The following is a 17,546-nucleotide window of genomic DNA, read 5'->3' on the forward strand; positions in this document are numbered from 1 at the left end:
ACCTTTATTATAATGGAGTGGACATCATTGGCTTGGCCAAGCAACACAGCCCTCAGATCATCACCATGGTAAGTGTTTCAATATGAAGGGATGAGTAAGATGTACCTTTTCCAAATAAAATTGCTCCATATGAGGGTCTTACCTATAGTGTTTTAGACATGGCTCTTATTTAAAAATTCTCTCTGGTTGACAGTATACATGTAGGAGATTAGTTCTATTTAGGGGAATTATAATTCATAAAATAACTATTTTTCATATATGAAGTAAATGTGTGATAGATTTTACCTGGGGAGACACAACACACACACACACACACACACACACACACACACACACACACACACACACACACATCTCCTCACTCTAGAAAGGGAACCCATAACAGATCAAAGTAATGATTGCACCAAATTCCAACTTGGTGAGCCAATGAGTTTCTGTTGGGGTCACTAGTAGGAGTATGGGCACCAGTTTACCTACAGAAGCCAACCTGACTCAAAAGCAGCTGCATTGTGGAAGAGGCCATCCAAGCACAGGTGATGACTCACAAAGCTGCTGTTCTAGAGCTCCCTCCCTATAGGAGATAGCAGTTGTTTGTGACTTTTACAAAGCTGTGGAGGGACCTTCCAGAATTTTCTAAGTTTCAGCTTTCTAAGACATGTGATGTTTTGTTTACCTCCTTAATCTCATGAGCCTGCCCCTCCCTCTAGGTGGAATGTTTTAATTTGGAAATAACTGTCATACAAGAGTAAATAAAAAAAATAGTATGGGAATTATTTTAAAATTTTGTTGTGATTTCATTTTTAATTTTGTCATGGATGTTTCAGTTTTGTTGAGATAGTATTGCTCTCAGTAGATTAACTATTATTTTGTTTTATTTCTTTAAGAAGTTGTTCCCTGACAAGCTCATTGGATGAGCACAGTCTCTGGAATCGGGGAGCATTCTGGTGTGTTAACAAGAAACTAGAAACACTTGTATTTGCCATGGCCATTCATAACAAATAAAACAACAAAGTGATGGCCATTTACAACAAATAAAAATATACTGATTATTACAACATTGCCATGGCCATTCATAACAAATAAAAAAACTTATAAGTTGTTACATTATTGCAGCTGCCAGGCTGTCTAAATAGGAATATTGTCTGGGCTCCTTTGTACCCCAAGTCCATGGAACCCTGGCAGCATTTAGCTCTAACTGTTGGTCATGGTTCAGTCAGAGTGTTACAAACAGGGCACCTTTCTCTGAACATGGAACTTAGGAGTTAGCACAGGAACCAGGAAGTGAAGGCCTGCCACGGGAAGGTTGAATATCAGATGAGTCACTGTCTGATGCTGCACTGTGAATGGACTTGGCAGAGCATTGTGGCTTATGCAGGCAGCTTTCTGAGGTGAGGGTTCTACAGGAGATGCTGCCTCTGGGTAGCTTTTGTCCATGACACACATCTGGGATGGGCATCAGGTTGGCTTGTTGTTGCCCAGAAGGACCAGATATCTTGATAAATAGGTGGTACAGAGTTGAGGAGAGCAGAACTGTGGGAGAAACCAGCATCACTCTGTACTCATCATCATGTCCACATGTGTGTGATGGTGGTGGTCATATGAAAGCTTTGTGTGGATATGCAGATGTGCGCAAGTAGAGGTTGGAGGCTGCTATTCAGAATCATCCTTAATCACTATTCCATGTTATTTATTGAAGATGTATCTGTCCATCAAACTCAGAGCTTGCCTGTCTGTTGCTAGCCAGCTTGCTCTGGGGATCTCCCTATCTCTGCCTGCTGAGGCTGGAATTATAGGTGGCCTCCCCACCCACCCAGTATCTGTGTGGGTTTCTGAGTATCCAAACTCCAGTAGTCAAGTTTGTATGACAAGTGCCTTGACCATTGGTCATCTTTCCAGTCTTAAGCCTGGCTTTTTGGCATGAGTTCTGGAAGATGGAATTCTGGTCTTCTTGCTAGCAAGCAAGCAGTGGCTATCACCACAGGTCTGTGCTCATCCTTCACTGTAGACAATTCTCAACACCTTTGGGGGAAGATGGCTGGTGCTCTACTTCTGAGAGTCAGGCATTGTTCTAGGTTTTCAGGGACCTTTTACCTAGAATCAGTCAATGATTGAAATTCTGGGAAGCACTGTTTTCAGCTTTACTACTATGATAATAAAATGCAGATGTAAATAGATTTTCATTAATTTCTCTCATTGCTTAGAATTCAAAATATGTAAACTGAATCTCACATTGTGCAGAAAATCCCAAAGAGCATCACAGGAATATTTATTATGGAGAAGATTTCATTTCTAATTCTCTGTGAATTCATGTTCTTTGTACGTTACTAATGTCCAGTAAGGTTTTATTTTCATTATTTTTTATTAAAGGGAGATAATTCAAAAGGAAGTATAGACAAATGTGTGTGTCTCATCCAAAATAATGTTTTATACAGCACTTGTTCATGGACAAGAGGGGCTGTGTGGGGCAGGAGACAGCTCCCAAATAAAGCATAGACTCATAGCTGCTCTTAAAATCACCCTCCTTTTATAAATTAGTGTACACTTTAATTTTGTGCTCTTAAGCTTTTAACATTTCACCCAACACACAACATAATAGTTGTATAAAGTAAAAGTTCAAATTTTAACAGATTCATTTTTATTTGTTTGTTTGACTAAGATTTCCTCCCACTGTTTATTCTTCTCCATAACGTTGGTTTTATTGACTTTGCGAGTCTACACCAAGGTTGAAGTAGGGGAGGAAACCTGGGAACACACTTCAAGAACTTGTAAGATAAACGACAAAAATTTGGACCTTCATGGTATAGCAAATTGTTTTCAGGCTAGAATAATATGGGATTGATAATCAGACTTCACGAGCATTTAAATTCCATTCCATGTGGTCTGTAACAAGCTGAATGCCTGTTCTTGTCCTCTATCCTCAGGGAAATACATCATTTTCTTGCTCACAACCACAGTCTGTGCCTCTGACTTTCCTGAGCACTAGGAGTTACTTGGTACTCCCAGCATCTTCCAAAGAGGAAGCCATCTCAGCCAGTTTTCAGTTTCGAACCTGGAATAAGGTGGGCCTTCTGCTCTTCAGTGAACTCCAATTGGTTTCGGGCAGTCTTCTCCTCTTGCTCAGTGATGGAAAACTTAAACTGAATCTCTACCAGCCAGGAAAGTCACCCAGTAACATCACAGCAGGTAATAAATGTATTCCTGCAGGCAAAGCATATGGATTTGAAAGATTGCATATCTCTGTGTCCCTTCTCTGTAAATTTCATGCATAACCAAAAATTAATATTTGTTTAATAAATGGATACCTGAGTTAATAAGATTATCGCTACCCTTCCTTAGAGAAACTTGGTTCCAATTTTTCTTCTAAATATGATTCCAGTGTTCTTATTAACATAGTTGATAATGATGAGGGAATAGAAATTTCTATGCATGACCCTTCCTCTAATTCAGACAAGTCATCAACAGAGCACGAGGAAATGGGAGAAAAGTGAATGGCCCTGAAACAGGCCAGTAAATTAACTGAATGTTCTTCAGTGAGGAATTAGACTGCTCAATAGCTATTTTTCACCTTGGTGTGAGAGCATGGTAGAGGCCACACTGGTACCTATATCTGTGCACATTATACTAATATTCAAATGTACCTTGTCATGGTTGGATTTTTTTTTCTTTTGGTTTTTCGAGACAGGGTTTCTTTGTGTAGCTTTGCATCTTTCCTAGAACTCATTCTGTAGCCCAGGCTGGCCTTGAACTCATAGAGCTCCACCTGCCTCTGCCTCCAGAGTGCTGGGATTAAAGGCATGCACCACCACTGCCCAGCCCAGTTGGATATATTTTTAAACAGGCAACAATTTGTGCAAATTTTGCCATTTGGGCACCAACTGGTTCTCTGCATTCGTGTATAATGTGGCATCCTTTTATCAATTAGAGGTAATATAATTAAGGTAACTTTATATGTGTCTCAAAAATGAATGTTCAATCTAGGTCAGAGCTGTGGGTGAGGGATGTATTTGTCTCTTCATTAAAATTATATAGCTCTCTACAATGAATCCCCATCACAGTTTTTCATATACAGAATACCATGCACTCTTGGCAGCTAGAAGTCACATTGGGATAAATTGCTACATTAATTTAATAAATGATCTTTAAAAACAATTTATAGATGTTATTGTACTACTCTTCTGTATTAACTATGACCAACATTTAGAGAATATGACTGGGGAAAGAAAGATGAGAAAAGTTACAATAGTGTCTGAAATTAGAAAAAAAAAAAAACCATGTATACAAATTGGTCTTAACATGGTGAAGAGTTAGGCTTTTTATGGCTGTGATAAAACACCATGACAATAAGGAACCAGGAGAGGAGAAGGTTTACTTCACTTACACATCCATATTACATTCCATCCTTGGAGGAAGTCAGGGCAGGAACCTGGAGGCAGGAACTGATGGAGAGGCCATGGGGGAGAGCTGCTTACAGCTTTCTCCTCATGCCTTCCTCAGCCTTCTTTCAGAGAGCACCCAGGACCACTAGCCAAGGAATGGCTCTGCCTACAGTGAGGTTGGCCCTCACACATCAGTCACCAATCAAGAAAATGTAACACAGATTTGTCCACAGCCAATCTGGTAGGAGCAGTTTTTCAACTGAGGTTCCCTCTTCCAAAACGGCTGAAGCTTGTGTCAAGTTGACATAAAGTCAGCCAGCACAGGGGCCAATTGTGTGTGTATTTTTATTGCCATTTGTGTCCCTGTGTCGCTACCGTTTAAGTTAGAGTGCTAGAAAGTCAGCATTAATTCTAATTTTTGAGAAGTATTGTGTTGTGACTTTTTATGTAATGTTCAATGTAGTAGATTTGTAGTCTGGACAAAGGGAAATAAATTAATCAGTGTCATATGAATAATTAAGAGGCTCCTAAAATGAGAGTCTAAAAATGTAAGCTTGTCATTAGTGTGTAGTGTATTGTGATGTATTTTACATCCTCTGAAGTGGTTACAGCCATAGCCTAATTTTCAACATCTTAAAGAAACTGTTAGAGAACAACATTACTGTAGTGAGCTGCATGAAACTAGCTCACTTCCAACCTCTTTATAGGAATGTGTGGTTAATAAATTACTAGGTATAGTTCTACATAGAATACCCTAAGCAACTTTAAAATCTCTAAATGAATGTTTGAATACAGACACGGCATAATCCATTATGATATCATGTGACTTTATATGATTATTTTCATAGCTTATAATAAGGAATCTAACTATGAGTGTCAGGGTGGTAAAATAAATTATACTAAAAATAGCAAGCATTGGCTACTAATTCTCCCCACTCTTTTTTCCAGTTTCTTTCAAAATTATATATCTAACAACTATGAAACTTTAAGCCATCCTTATATAATGAAAAGATTTAGTATATTTAGTATAATATAATACCTACCAATCCAACAGTTATTTATGGCTTTATCTGAGTCATTATAATATATCAATTGATTTGATTGTAAAACATTATCAAGTGAACCCCAAGTAGGTTATAGTACATATGTTAATTTTTGTGAATTTCAGCGAAGCAATTTTTTTTTATTTACAAATAAATTACTTTAATGGTAGCTGAGTGACAGGTCAGTTTCTTTTCCCTTAGGAAATGGCCTTTCACTAGGGGTCATTTGAGGTACTGTACAAAATCTTTTCATTATATAAGAATGGCTTAAACTTTCATAGTTATTAGACATATAAATTACCAATCTTAAGGGTTTGAAATATTCAAAATATTTTTACCCTTTATAGTAAAAAAAGACCTAAATTATATGGAAAAAGAACTGAATTATGCAAATATTTGAATGATCAGGATAAATTTGTAATGGAGTGTACCATTGGCAAATTGTCATTTGAAATTATTTGAAAATAATATGTGAACCTAAGCCATCCTTGAAATATTAATGATAGTATATTAGCCTAAATCATGAAGCATTTTTAGCAGTGCTCTGCAGTCCCTGACACAAAGTATTTTCAGCCCTTGTCACTGCTCAAGATGTCAAAAATCTAAACCCATCCAGATGACAAGGCCCTAATGTAAAAATGCAGTTACATTTTCTTGTTGAAAAGGAAATTCTTTGTTGTCAAGTTTGAAGTTCCGACAATGGTTTTAGTATTTTGCATAGTGGTGAAAGTAAGTCTCATGGACAAGCTTTTGGGTCCCACAACAGCACCTGCCTTGGTAAGCCTGCATGTGCTGTGTGAGGTGTGTCTTCTGTTTTAGTAGACATGGGCAAGCCTTGTGTTCCTCGCAATGGTACAGCCTTCTTGGTGTGTCTTGCCCAGAAAAAAAAAGCCATTTTTTAGTTCCACCTCATCCCCTCTCTTTGTTAAGCCCTTCCTCTCTTCATACTGTAAACCTGTCACCTTAAACTCCTGCTCTCCACTGAAGTGATAGTCACCAATGACCCTCGTATTTTCACCTTGACATGAGCTATCTAGTGATCTGGGTCCTTAATTCTGGCTAGTGACGATAGTTAGTAATTGTAGGATTCTTGGTGAGTTCAGAGCGCTGAGATATATTTGGGAATGGGCACCACTCTTCAGTGGCTCCTTGAGTGATGGTGTACATGTAATTGCCTTCTGCACCTTTGCAGAGGATCTACCCTAAGTGGCAGGCTTAGTGTTTTTCTTTATCCATCTTCCCTTCTAGATGCCTGTTACAGTCTTAGCAGAGGCTGAGGGCAGCTGAATTGTCTGACTGTTTCTATAGTAATTTACGATAGCTCTGCAGATTACACAGGGCAAAGCAGATAAAAAACTTCTTACTTCCTGCTATAATTTGTGTAATGGTTATGCAGTTTGAGCCAAAGACAAGGGTGGAGGAGTTGGGTTGAGGAAGAGAAGGGCCTAGAACAATTCTATTTTCTCCACCACCTGCAATTGCAAATCCTACCATTTATTATTCAGTTTTGATATTTGTAATGCACAGTGTCCCCCAGCCTAAGATCACTTTGAACACATTTGGAGTTTGAACACATTGAGTCTGTTGCCTGTGGCAGGAAGAGAAATGTACACTGAGACTCACATGAGCAGCTTGATGCAAAAGTGTTAAGAATGACATAAAATTTTGGGTTGCATTCATTGGCTGGTGCATCTACAAAGCAAACATTTGCTCCAGATTAAATGCTCTTGGGAAGTAAGGGTAATTCTGTGATTTGGTATTTTTGTAATCTCAATCTAGAAGGATGGAAGAATGAAATAACACTGAGGTAATTGACTAAAGAGAAATTAATAATTGCAATAGCCATTTTAGTGTATGTTGCTGGGATCACCGTGCCTGGCAGAAGCAGTGTAAGGGAGGAAGGACTTGTTTTAGCTCAGGGCTTTGGGAGTTTTCAGTTCATCATACTGGGAAAGGCATGTTAGAGCAGTATACTTCATTATCACAGGAATGTATGACAGAAGAGCCTGCTAACATCACATCTGATCAAGAAGCAGAGAGGCTAGATCTAGGGGGTGGTCCATAGCCTTTAGAACAAGCTCTTGGTGACCTGCTTCCATTAATTAAACTCTACCTCTTGAAGGTTCCACAGCCTCCAAACTTGTATCACCTGGAGACCAATCTTTCAAACCATAAACCTGCAGTGGGACATTAAACCTTCAAACAGTGACAGTAGTTATTTACATTCTTCAGAGGAGGGAGAAGTTGAGTGTGCCTATGGTTTATGCATTAATCTTATTTCTTTATTGGTCTGTGTACACCCAAGATTTTAAAGTAGTAGTATTTTTGTCTGTTTGTTCTTTTGATGTTTTGAGACAAGACCTTGCTAGCTGTCCTGGAACTTCCTATTGTCACCCAGCTATTGATGTTGGCATTCTGGGACTTGACTTCTATTCAATGGGATAGTGCCAGGTCCTTCTCCTGGCCCTGCATGGCAGCTGGCTTCTCACAGCTCAGTTAAGAAAATCGCAGGCTGTCGAGTCAGGCGAGGGTTTTTGGTTTGGTTTGTTGCTTGCTAGCTGGATAACACCCAGGGTAATTGTTCATTCTCCCTAAGCTTCATTTTTTTCAGACTTACAAGGGAAATAACCACTGTGGTATAAATTACACAATACGTAAAAAGCACTGAACAGTAATTGTGAACCACTGTTCAATAACATTTCTGCAATGATTACTTTATTAATATAGCAACAATATCCTCACTCCTGAGATTCCAGTAAGTAGGCCCTGGGCTCTAGCTCAATGGTGGGGTACTTTCCTCCTCAGGGTTCTAGCCTTGATGTTCAGGATGGATAAGGAATTATGAGTGATGGTTTCAGTGTGAAACATCTTCCTCACAGGCTCCTGGCTTAGGGCTCTTGGTCCCCAGCTATGGGTGGTGTTCAGGATGTGGAAACTTTGGGGATGGAGGCATGATGGGAAGACGTGGGGTAGTGGGTCTGGGTTTTTGAAGGTTACCTCAGGTCTGATCTCTCAGGTTTTTATTTGTTTGTTTGTTTTCTTACAGAGATGGGAATTATCTCAGCTACACACTCCTATGACCAGGAATTCTGTCATGACTTCTAGCCATAAACCACCATAAATCTTCCTTCTTTAAAAAGCATTTTTATTTTGGTGTGTGCATGCATGCGTGTGCGTGTGTGAATGCGTGTGCGTGTGTGTGCGTGTGTGCGTGTGCGTGTGCGTGTGTGTGTGTGTGTGTGTGTGTGTGTGTGTATTTGTAAGTGACTATAGAGGACAGAAGAGGGTTTCAGTGTAACTGGAGTTTCAGTAGTTTGTGAGGTGCCAGTTTCCAGTGTTGGGAACTGAACTTGGGTCCTCTGGAAGAGCAGCAAGCATTCTTAACCACTGGGTCATCTTTTCAGTCCAATAAACATTTCCTTTCTAAAGTCCCTTCTTCCAGGTATCTGTCACAGTGATGAAAAGAATAATTAATAAAGCTGTAATAGAGTGGAGTTATGTAATATAATTAAGAAGGAAAAAAGTACAAGTTGCATGGTTCCTTCCTTTAACAGTAGTGTGGCCTTTCAGAAGGGACACTTCTTATCAGACTGGGAAGTAGAAAAGTGAAATTGAGTCTGATGTACTAGATAGGGCTAGTTGAAATATTTTAGGGATCGTTCATGTTTTAATTTGAGCAATCCATCCCATTGACAGGCAATAAGTCTCCTCCACAGGTAAATGATGTCTATTACACAAAATTTCGGCTTTCTAAAGGCCTCTCTAAAAGTGTGGCCCCAGCTCATAACCTGCTGGCTTGTTAAATGATTGCATTTCACTGTGCCAAACTGCAGAGTGGGTTGTCCTGCCAATCTTTTGTTCATAATCGAAATTGGCTTCTGTATGGAAAGTAGGATTCCAAAGGCCTCCCCAAGCCTTTGGTTTAATTCTGCCCCATTCCCAATCATCAGATGCCCATGGCACAGCTACACAAAGCATGATCCTTGGACTGACCTGAGCTCTCTGCAGGACCTGTGTGGATCCACAAGTATGAAAATGGAAATAAAACTTTTAGAGATGATTACAACTCAAAGTAATCCCTTTAAAGCATAAACACATGCTTAGCAGACACACACACACACACACACACACACACACACACACACACACATATATATAAATTATTTTATATAAATATAAATATAAATATATATATATATATATATATATATATATTCAGAGCTGAGGACTGAACCCAGGGCCTTGTGCTTGCTAGGCAAACGCTCTACCACTGAGCTAAATCCCCAACCCCAACTTATATTTTTTTAATATTTCATTTTCAGTTTTTATTTTATGTGTATGGATGTTTTGTTTGCATGTATGCCTGTATACCTTGTATACCTATGGAGGCCAGAGAGGGACTGGCTCCCCAGGGGCTGGAGTTACAGATGACTGTTAAGCACCATGTGCTGAGAATCAAATCCTGGTCCACAGAAAGAGTAGGTAATGCTCTTAATTACTAGCCATCCCTTCAGTCCCTACACCTTTTCTTGATATACCCTTGATTTTAGAGTAATCTGTTTTTATCATATGTTATAAAAGTATCACTATCCAAGCCAGATGAGGTGGCACACACCCTGGATCCCAGCACGTGGGAGGCTGAGACAGGATGATTATGATTTTGAAATCAGCTTGAGTTACATATTGAAAACTGTAGCTGAAGAAGAAAGTAAAATCAGGGCTGGGGAGATTATTCAATGGATAAAGCACTTGGGGAACAAGAGTGAGGACATGAGGCTGAACCCCTGAACCCACTTAAAAAAACAGACATGGTAGCATGTGTCTGTAATCCCAATGTTCCTATGGCAAGATGGGAAACAGGGATGGGAGAATCCTCCAGCAGTTGGCAAACCAGCTTGCTTGGCATATGCCATAGTCAACAAAGAGACTTTCAGACAAGTAGAGAGGGGACTGACACCAGAGGTTTCCTGACCTTCATGAGCACAATGTGGCAGGTATATGCCTGCACTCACACAGATCTGTTCACTCACAATCATTATAGAGTAGATTGGAAAATGGAAACATCATCAGCATGTGGGGGTTGGAAGGGAAATATCTAACAATGAAGAGAAAACCTAAGGAGAAGCAACAGATTGGAGCCATTCATGTAGGATAAGTTAGGGGACACATGGGGGTCAGCGTGGTGGCGGGAAGCACCTGCCCTTGTGGATGAAGCATGTAAAGCTTTGCCTCTCTGAGTGCTGCCTCCTGAAGGAAGCACTGGAAGGACACATTGGGGAAATTTGATGCATTGACTCTAATCTTACCCAGTCATGGGTTTTATGACTCTATTCTATCTTTTAAGTAGAGTCCCTTCTCAGAAAATGGTCTAAGAGCAAGTATCTAGTCTGACTTCTTCTTCACGTCTGGGTCCAAGGGTCTTTCATGGAGCAACCCAGAGTTGGGTCTTGAAAGATTCTTTTCTTGGATGATAGAGTGGTATGCTTTCAACACTGGGTCAGGTTTGTGTCCTTTTAGTACATCCATGCCAAATCAATGTGATCAATTTAAGAGAGTTTTGGTGCATTTTCAAACTGCAATTGTGAGGGAAACTTACTCAGCTTAATGAGGCAATTTCCAGTGGTTCCCTGGGCTTCACAGGGTGATTGTAATTTTGTTTGCTGACTTGGGTGTTCTCTGGCTGTAAGACTGACTGGCAAAACCACCATAGAGTTCAGCTTCCCTATCCCTGCTTGGCCTTGGACATGTCTATTGTGATTGCCTTTGAGGAGAAGGACAATGACATGAGTGTCACCTTAGGAAGAGCTAGAGACTGTTTTTGTGGAAGCTCCTTGGTTTTTATTATACCAACATTATATTTATATAAAATTGTGAGTCTAGTTAGAACTGTGTATATTATATAAAAAAGAGTGAGAGCTAGAATGAGTGGAGAGAGAGAGAGAGAGAGAGAGAGAGCGATCAAGAGAGAGAGAGAGAGAGAGAGAGAGAGAGAGAGAGAGAGAGAGAGAGAGCGAGAGAGAGAGAGAGAGAGAGAGAGAGAGAGAGAGAGAGAGAGAGAATAAATTCTAAGTTATTTTGACAGTCATAGTTGATAAATTCCCATGAAGCTGAATCAAGGAGTGTCATTAAATGTTCCTGTGAGCCTCTTATCACAAAGTTTTTCCCCAGAAATCTTAGGTTGAACCTATGTATACAATCTTATGTTTCATCTATGTGGGGTTCTTTTGGAAGATATTTAGTATACAATATATTGTTTTAACATCTTTATTCTTTGGTAATTTCATATAGGCATAAAATGTTGTTTTAATCAAATCTACCTCCAATTTCTTCTCTTATCTCCAACAACCACTTTTCCTTCCCAACAACATGTGCTATTTTTCTTTAAAAACCCACTGAGTCCACTTAACTGCTTGTACGTACATGGGCTCCATTTTGAAGTTGTAGTCAACACCATCCTAAAAGCATCTCCCCCTCCCTGTGTTTTCCCTCTCTCCCTCAACTAACTACATTGTCTAGGTTGGCTTTGAACTCCCAATCCTCCCATATCATCCATCCTCCCAAGCAGTGGGATTGTGGGCATATCCTTCACATTTGCTATGGGGACAATTCAAATGGCATCCTGTTATCTGTGGCTTTACTTTTCATAGCTTCAATGACTGTGGTCAGCTATGGTCTGAAAATTGTTAAGTGGAAAATTCCAGAAGTAAGCAGTTCATAGGGCTTAAATGATGCTTACAGTTTATTTTCCTATTCTAGACTAAGTGACTGCTGCTGATGGTTGATTGTGCCTAATTTGTAAGTTGTACTTTATCATAGCTATGTATTTGCAGAAAAAGGCACAGTAGGTATGGGGTTCATGCATCCATGGGTGTCTTGTAATGTGTCCCTCATGGAAGGTGAGTCTTCAGTAGATTCAAGCATTGCAGTCGAGCTAAAATGTCTACTGCTGTTCATAAGTCACTGACTGCTTCATATTTGCTATTGAGAGCTATTCCTCTGCTCCTTTCTCCAGGTGCTGGCTTAGATGATGGTCAGTGGCACACTGTCTCCTTGTCTGCTAAAAGGAATCACCTGAGTGTGGTCGTGGATGGCCATGTCACCCCTGCTTCTTCTTGGCTGGGGTCTGAGCAAGTTAATTCAGGAAGCATCTTTTATTTTGGAGGTAAGAAAAAGAGTTAGATCGTGTGGTCATTGGATCATATTTGTGTTCCTGCTTCTGTGTCTTGGGGTTGGTTTCTCTCATGCTTTAAGCAGTGCTAACCCAGGACTAATTTTTAATTTTCTTTAATATGGAAATATTGAGTGGATCAAAATGACAAATTATGACCTAAAATGAATTCCTATAAGGCAGAGTTCCTTATGCTTACAGTTTCTATAATGAGATTTATTTTAAGTAGGTCACTTTCTTCAGTTCTTATTTTCAAGCCATGTTAGATTTTTTTCTAGTGTTAAATAGCCTTTGTACATTGTCTTGTGATTTGGTGGGTTGATGTCACTGTGGTGTTTTTCTGATCAGACTCTTTGCTGCCCTAGAGCGTTCTTACTGCTTCCCCACTGCCCAGTACAGAAAGCAATATTATGCCAGTGGACAAATAATTTAACCTAATTAGTCATAGCAACTCAGTCTTTTTGCTGAAGAAAAACAAATATACTGGTGCATTTGATGAAAGCAGGACACCAGCCTTTAGCATCAGCTTTTCCTTAGGGAACAAGAACAAATGGAGTGTTTAGCCGTCTCATGGATGGTTGATTAAAATAACAGCTTGGCAAAGCAGACTTGTGGCATGAGAATGAGTTTTTACAACTGAAATGAAAGCACAGACTCTTTGACATAGGGAGTGCAGTTCAGTAGCAAGACTTAGTTAGATATGTCATAGCATTTTCCATATTATTATTGTTTGGCTATTGCTTCACTACAGTTTAATAGTTGCTTCTGGAGCCAGGAGGATGTATTCATGGTTAAAAGTTCATACTGCTCTTCTAGTGGATTAGAATTTGGTTCCCAGACTCATGTCAGGTAGCTCACAATAGCCAGTAACTCCAGCTCTAGGGGATCTGATGCCTTCAGCCTTTGATGCGTGAGTGTGTGCGTGCGCACACGCACACACGCACGCGCACACACACACACACACACAATTAAAAATGAAATAAATCTTAAAAATAATAACCAATTCTAGAATCATTTTTGATATGGAAAATGATTTTCAATTTTCAATAATTATCAATAAAATTTAAATTATTTTCTAAGAATTATTATAAAGACACAGACCAGAGGTTAAATACAAATTAAAGAACAAATTGAAACAAAATGAAATAAGGAAGACAAAAACAAGGAGCTGGAGAGGTGGCTCAGTGGTTAAGAGTGCTGGCTGCTCTTGCAGAGGACCTAGGTTTAACTCCCAACAACCACGTGGAGGCTCACACCACATGTAACTCCAGTTTCATGGGATGCAACACCTTCTTCTGACTTCTGTGGTACTTTCACTCACATACACACACCCACACAGAAACACATAGGTACATCTACTTAAAAGTAAAATCCAATACTGCAAAAGGCAGCAAAAGACTATAATTTTAAATGACATAATTGCTTCCCAGATGGATATTTGCTCATCTATGGACTAAGCTGCTTTAGAAAACACAATGGATTTTATGGTGACCCATAGGAACACAGTCTTTTAATCAATAGTAAGGTATATGGAATATACAAACCCAGAGCTTTCAATCCAAAGTGAATGATTTAAAACAGAAAAAGAGATAAGAAAAAAAAAACCAACAACATCAAGCATATTGTTAAAGGATACAAAATAAAAATAGAAGCTTGGATAAAGCTGTTAATAAATCATGAAAATAGAATTGTCTTTCTTGCAGCATTTTATGTCCTCTATGTTCAGATTTAGTAATACTTGGCTATTTTATGCATATTCTCTGGCTATTGTGTTTATCCTCACTGTAGTATTTGAGAGTGAAGTATATGCATGCTATAATTTTTGTTTATTATGATATACATGTCACACTCTATATTATTCTAAAATGGTTTAGTTATGCCAAGATTTACTGAGATATTACAAAGTTACACAGAGCTTTACTAGATGTATTACACATCTAGTTTATTGTCCATGTTTCAGATCATATGTACATTTAAGGAATATCAATGAAGTTTTTTGTGTGTATGCAAGTGTGAATGTGGTACAAACACACACACGTGTGTGTGTGTGTGTGTGTGTGTGTGTGTGTGTGTGTGTGTGTACAGGTGCAGATACCCACCAGTGCATGTAGAGGTCAAAGAGGGGTGTACTTAGAGTTTTCCTGCCTGGCCCAGTCAGGACAAATCTCTCTTACCCGCCAGTCCCACAGTCACTCAGACCCAACCAAGAAAGCACACAGAAACTTATATTGCTTACAAACTGTATGGCCGTGGCAGGCTGCTTGTTATCTGCCTTTTCTATCTTAAATTAACCCATTTTTGTTAGTCTATACTTTGCCACATGGCTTGTGGCTTACTGGTTTCTTTACATGTTGCTTTTCATGGCAGCGGCTGGCGGTGTCTCCCCCCAGCCTTCTACTTCCCAGAATTCTCCTCTCTCTTGTCCCGCCTATACTTCCTTGCCTGACCACTGGCCAATCAGAACTTTATTTACACAGAGCGATATCTACAGCAGAGGGGTGCCAAGCATGCTGTCTTATGGCTCTTTATCTTATTCCCTTGAGGCATGGTCTCTTGTTGAACATAGAGAGAGGCTGTTATCCAACTGCTCCAGAGATCCTCCTATTCCACCTATCTCCATAGCTCTTGGGTAAAAGGCATGGGCAATGTCATGCATAGCTTTTATTTGCTGCTGGGCAGTCAAACTCAGTTCCTCATAGTTGTACAAATGCTCTTACCGACAGAACTATCTCCCAACCCCTCTAATGACATTAAAAATTCCAAATCTTTTTATGCATACTTTTGTCTAAGAAACACTAATTTTATCATGGATGTTTGTCTCTCTACAATGTCCCAGATGGCCACTATCTGAATTAAGAGCTCATTTTTATTTTCACATTCTTTATAAATTTATAACCATTTATGATATTCCTAAAAGGTATGCTATAGAGCTTCTACAATAAAACCCCAGCACCAAGTCCTTTTAATATATGCCCTGTGGAGTCTTGGCTATCCCAACATTTTCAGGGTTTGACTTTATGTATGCATTGAAAAGTTCAATCCAGACCGGGCAGTGGTGGTACATGCCTTTAATCCCAGAATTTGAGAGGTAGAGCCAGGCGGATCTCTGAGTTTGAGGTCAGCCTGTTCTACAGAGTGAGATCCAGGACTGGCACCAAAACTACACTGAGAAACCCTGTCTTGAAAAACAAAAACAAACAAAAGAAAGGAAGGAAGGAAGGAAGGAAGAAAGGAAGAAAAAAGAAAGAAAGAAAGACAGACAGACAGACAGAAAGAAAGAAAGAAAGAAAGAAAAGAAGGAAGAAAGAAAGAAAGAAAGAAAGAAAGAAAGAAAGAAAGAAAGAAAGAAAGAAAGAAAGAAAGAAAGAAAGAAAACTTCAGCCCAGAAACAAGACTTATTAGGATTTGGGGGTTAGAAATTCTGTGTCCTAGAACATTAGAGATAAAGGGTTCCAAGTGGGTACCACATCTTTTCCTGGGAAGCTCTGGGTATCAATGGCAAAATCATATTTGGGGAAGGGGTAAAGTAGGGCCCCATAAAGTGGAGCACTGGCATGATTGCTAGGCTGGTAGTGACAGTGGGATGACCACCTTCTTGTAATTTCTAGTTGAAAGTTTTGTGTCTCTCCCCAACGTCATGGCACAGTTGTTTACCACTGAAAACTTTTTGTTCTGTGTGGATGGGAATTCCTTATTTTATCTAGGTAGAACACCATTTTGCAGCAGTTAATTTTTTTACCAGTTTATATTTATGATTAAAAAAAAACAAAAACTATGATCTGGGAAATCCCCATGGACTCTCTAAATTCAACTGCAAGTTCAAAGTGGTAGTGTCAAAATCCAGTCATACTAACTTAGCTGTCATACTCTACTGTAGAGAGTTCATCTGACCCAACAGCCTGGGTTCTGTTCCTTCTCTGCAGTCTTCAGAGTGCCTTCCCCATTGGCTGTTAGGATGTTAGTTCTGTTCTCAAAGAACAGAACTCTGTATGCAACACAAAACATCCACTATTTATCCATCACCTTGCTCTCTTTCCTCTTAACCTTTGGTCTTTTGAATGAGTGCATTTCAAAAAATCAGAGAGCACCCTGGGACATTGCTCAGCTTTCATCATTTATAAGCCATACATTTTAAATCTTGGTTCTCCACGTGGAAGATAGTCACATGTCTAATTTCTGTAAATTCCCTTACATAATCTTTTTGATGGGTAGCACAGCATGCATCACAAACTGGGGACACCAACTGAGGTGCAGAATGTTCACATTCAAGTTCCCTACATAAAGCCAAGCATCAGGTACTTGAGAACCAGGCCACACCACCGTGAAATGGCATCTCACTTTTGGAACAGCAGCGTACGGTGGTAATTTATGTGTCATCTCCAGAGGTATTTAACACAATGACTGCCTCTGGTAATGTATCCATCCATCAATGCAGCATTAAAAATTCTCCAGCAATCTTCCTATTTTAGAACTTTCATCTTGAATGAGTACAGTGTTCAACTTCTCCCTGGTTTTGCGCTGTATTACCCCATGGTTGCCTTTTCAAAGGCTAATGAGATGAACCTGATTGCACCCTTCTTTATTCTTAGAATTTCTTGCTTAATGAGTATTACATACAGGAATATGAAGTACCCATGATCTGATGCTTGGCTTTTTCTACAGTTGTATTATCTTCTTTTATGATTCAGTTTGCCTCGTCTTGTTTCCTACAGACATACTGCATGATGTAATAATTTTGAAATAGTTTGAGATCTGTTGGGAAACATGAGCCATAGAAGAGTGTAGCCAAGTAGTTTACATTTCTGGTGTACGGGAACTGTCAAGTGATCTTGAACTATAACCCTTTCTACTCTATCCTGCCATTCTTAATTAGGTAATAGGTCAGCTACAAGGAGACTGTGATAACCTTATATGTTGTGCAGCCTTTCCTGGGAAAAGTGAGCAAATGTCTCTTTGCTC

General features: G+C 39.5%; 1 protein-coding gene across 2 annotated transcripts in view; it reads left to right on the forward strand.

Moving 5' to 3' along the window:
* The window catches only part of Cntnap4 (contactin associated protein family member 4), a 287,263-nt gene that overhangs the window by 179,696 nt on the left and 90,021 nt on the right, over window positions 1-17,546 (forward strand). For both annotated transcript variants that reach the window (XM_036187241.1, XM_036187242.1), the window contains 3 exons: window positions 1-68; window positions 2,922-3,183; window positions 12,432-12,581. The exon at window positions 1-68 is cut by the window's left edge. In XM_036187241.1, coding sequence (XP_036043134.1) covers window positions 1-68; window positions 2,922-3,183; window positions 12,432-12,581 — 480 coding nt within the window. The remainder of the gene's footprint in view (window positions 69-2,921; window positions 3,184-12,431; window positions 12,582-17,546) is intronic.

Source organism: Onychomys torridus, chromosome 5 (assembly GCF_903995425.1).
Source record: "Onychomys torridus chromosome 5, mOncTor1.1, whole genome shotgun sequence".
NCBI lineage: Eukaryota > Metazoa > Chordata > Mammalia > Rodentia > Cricetidae > Onychomys > Onychomys torridus.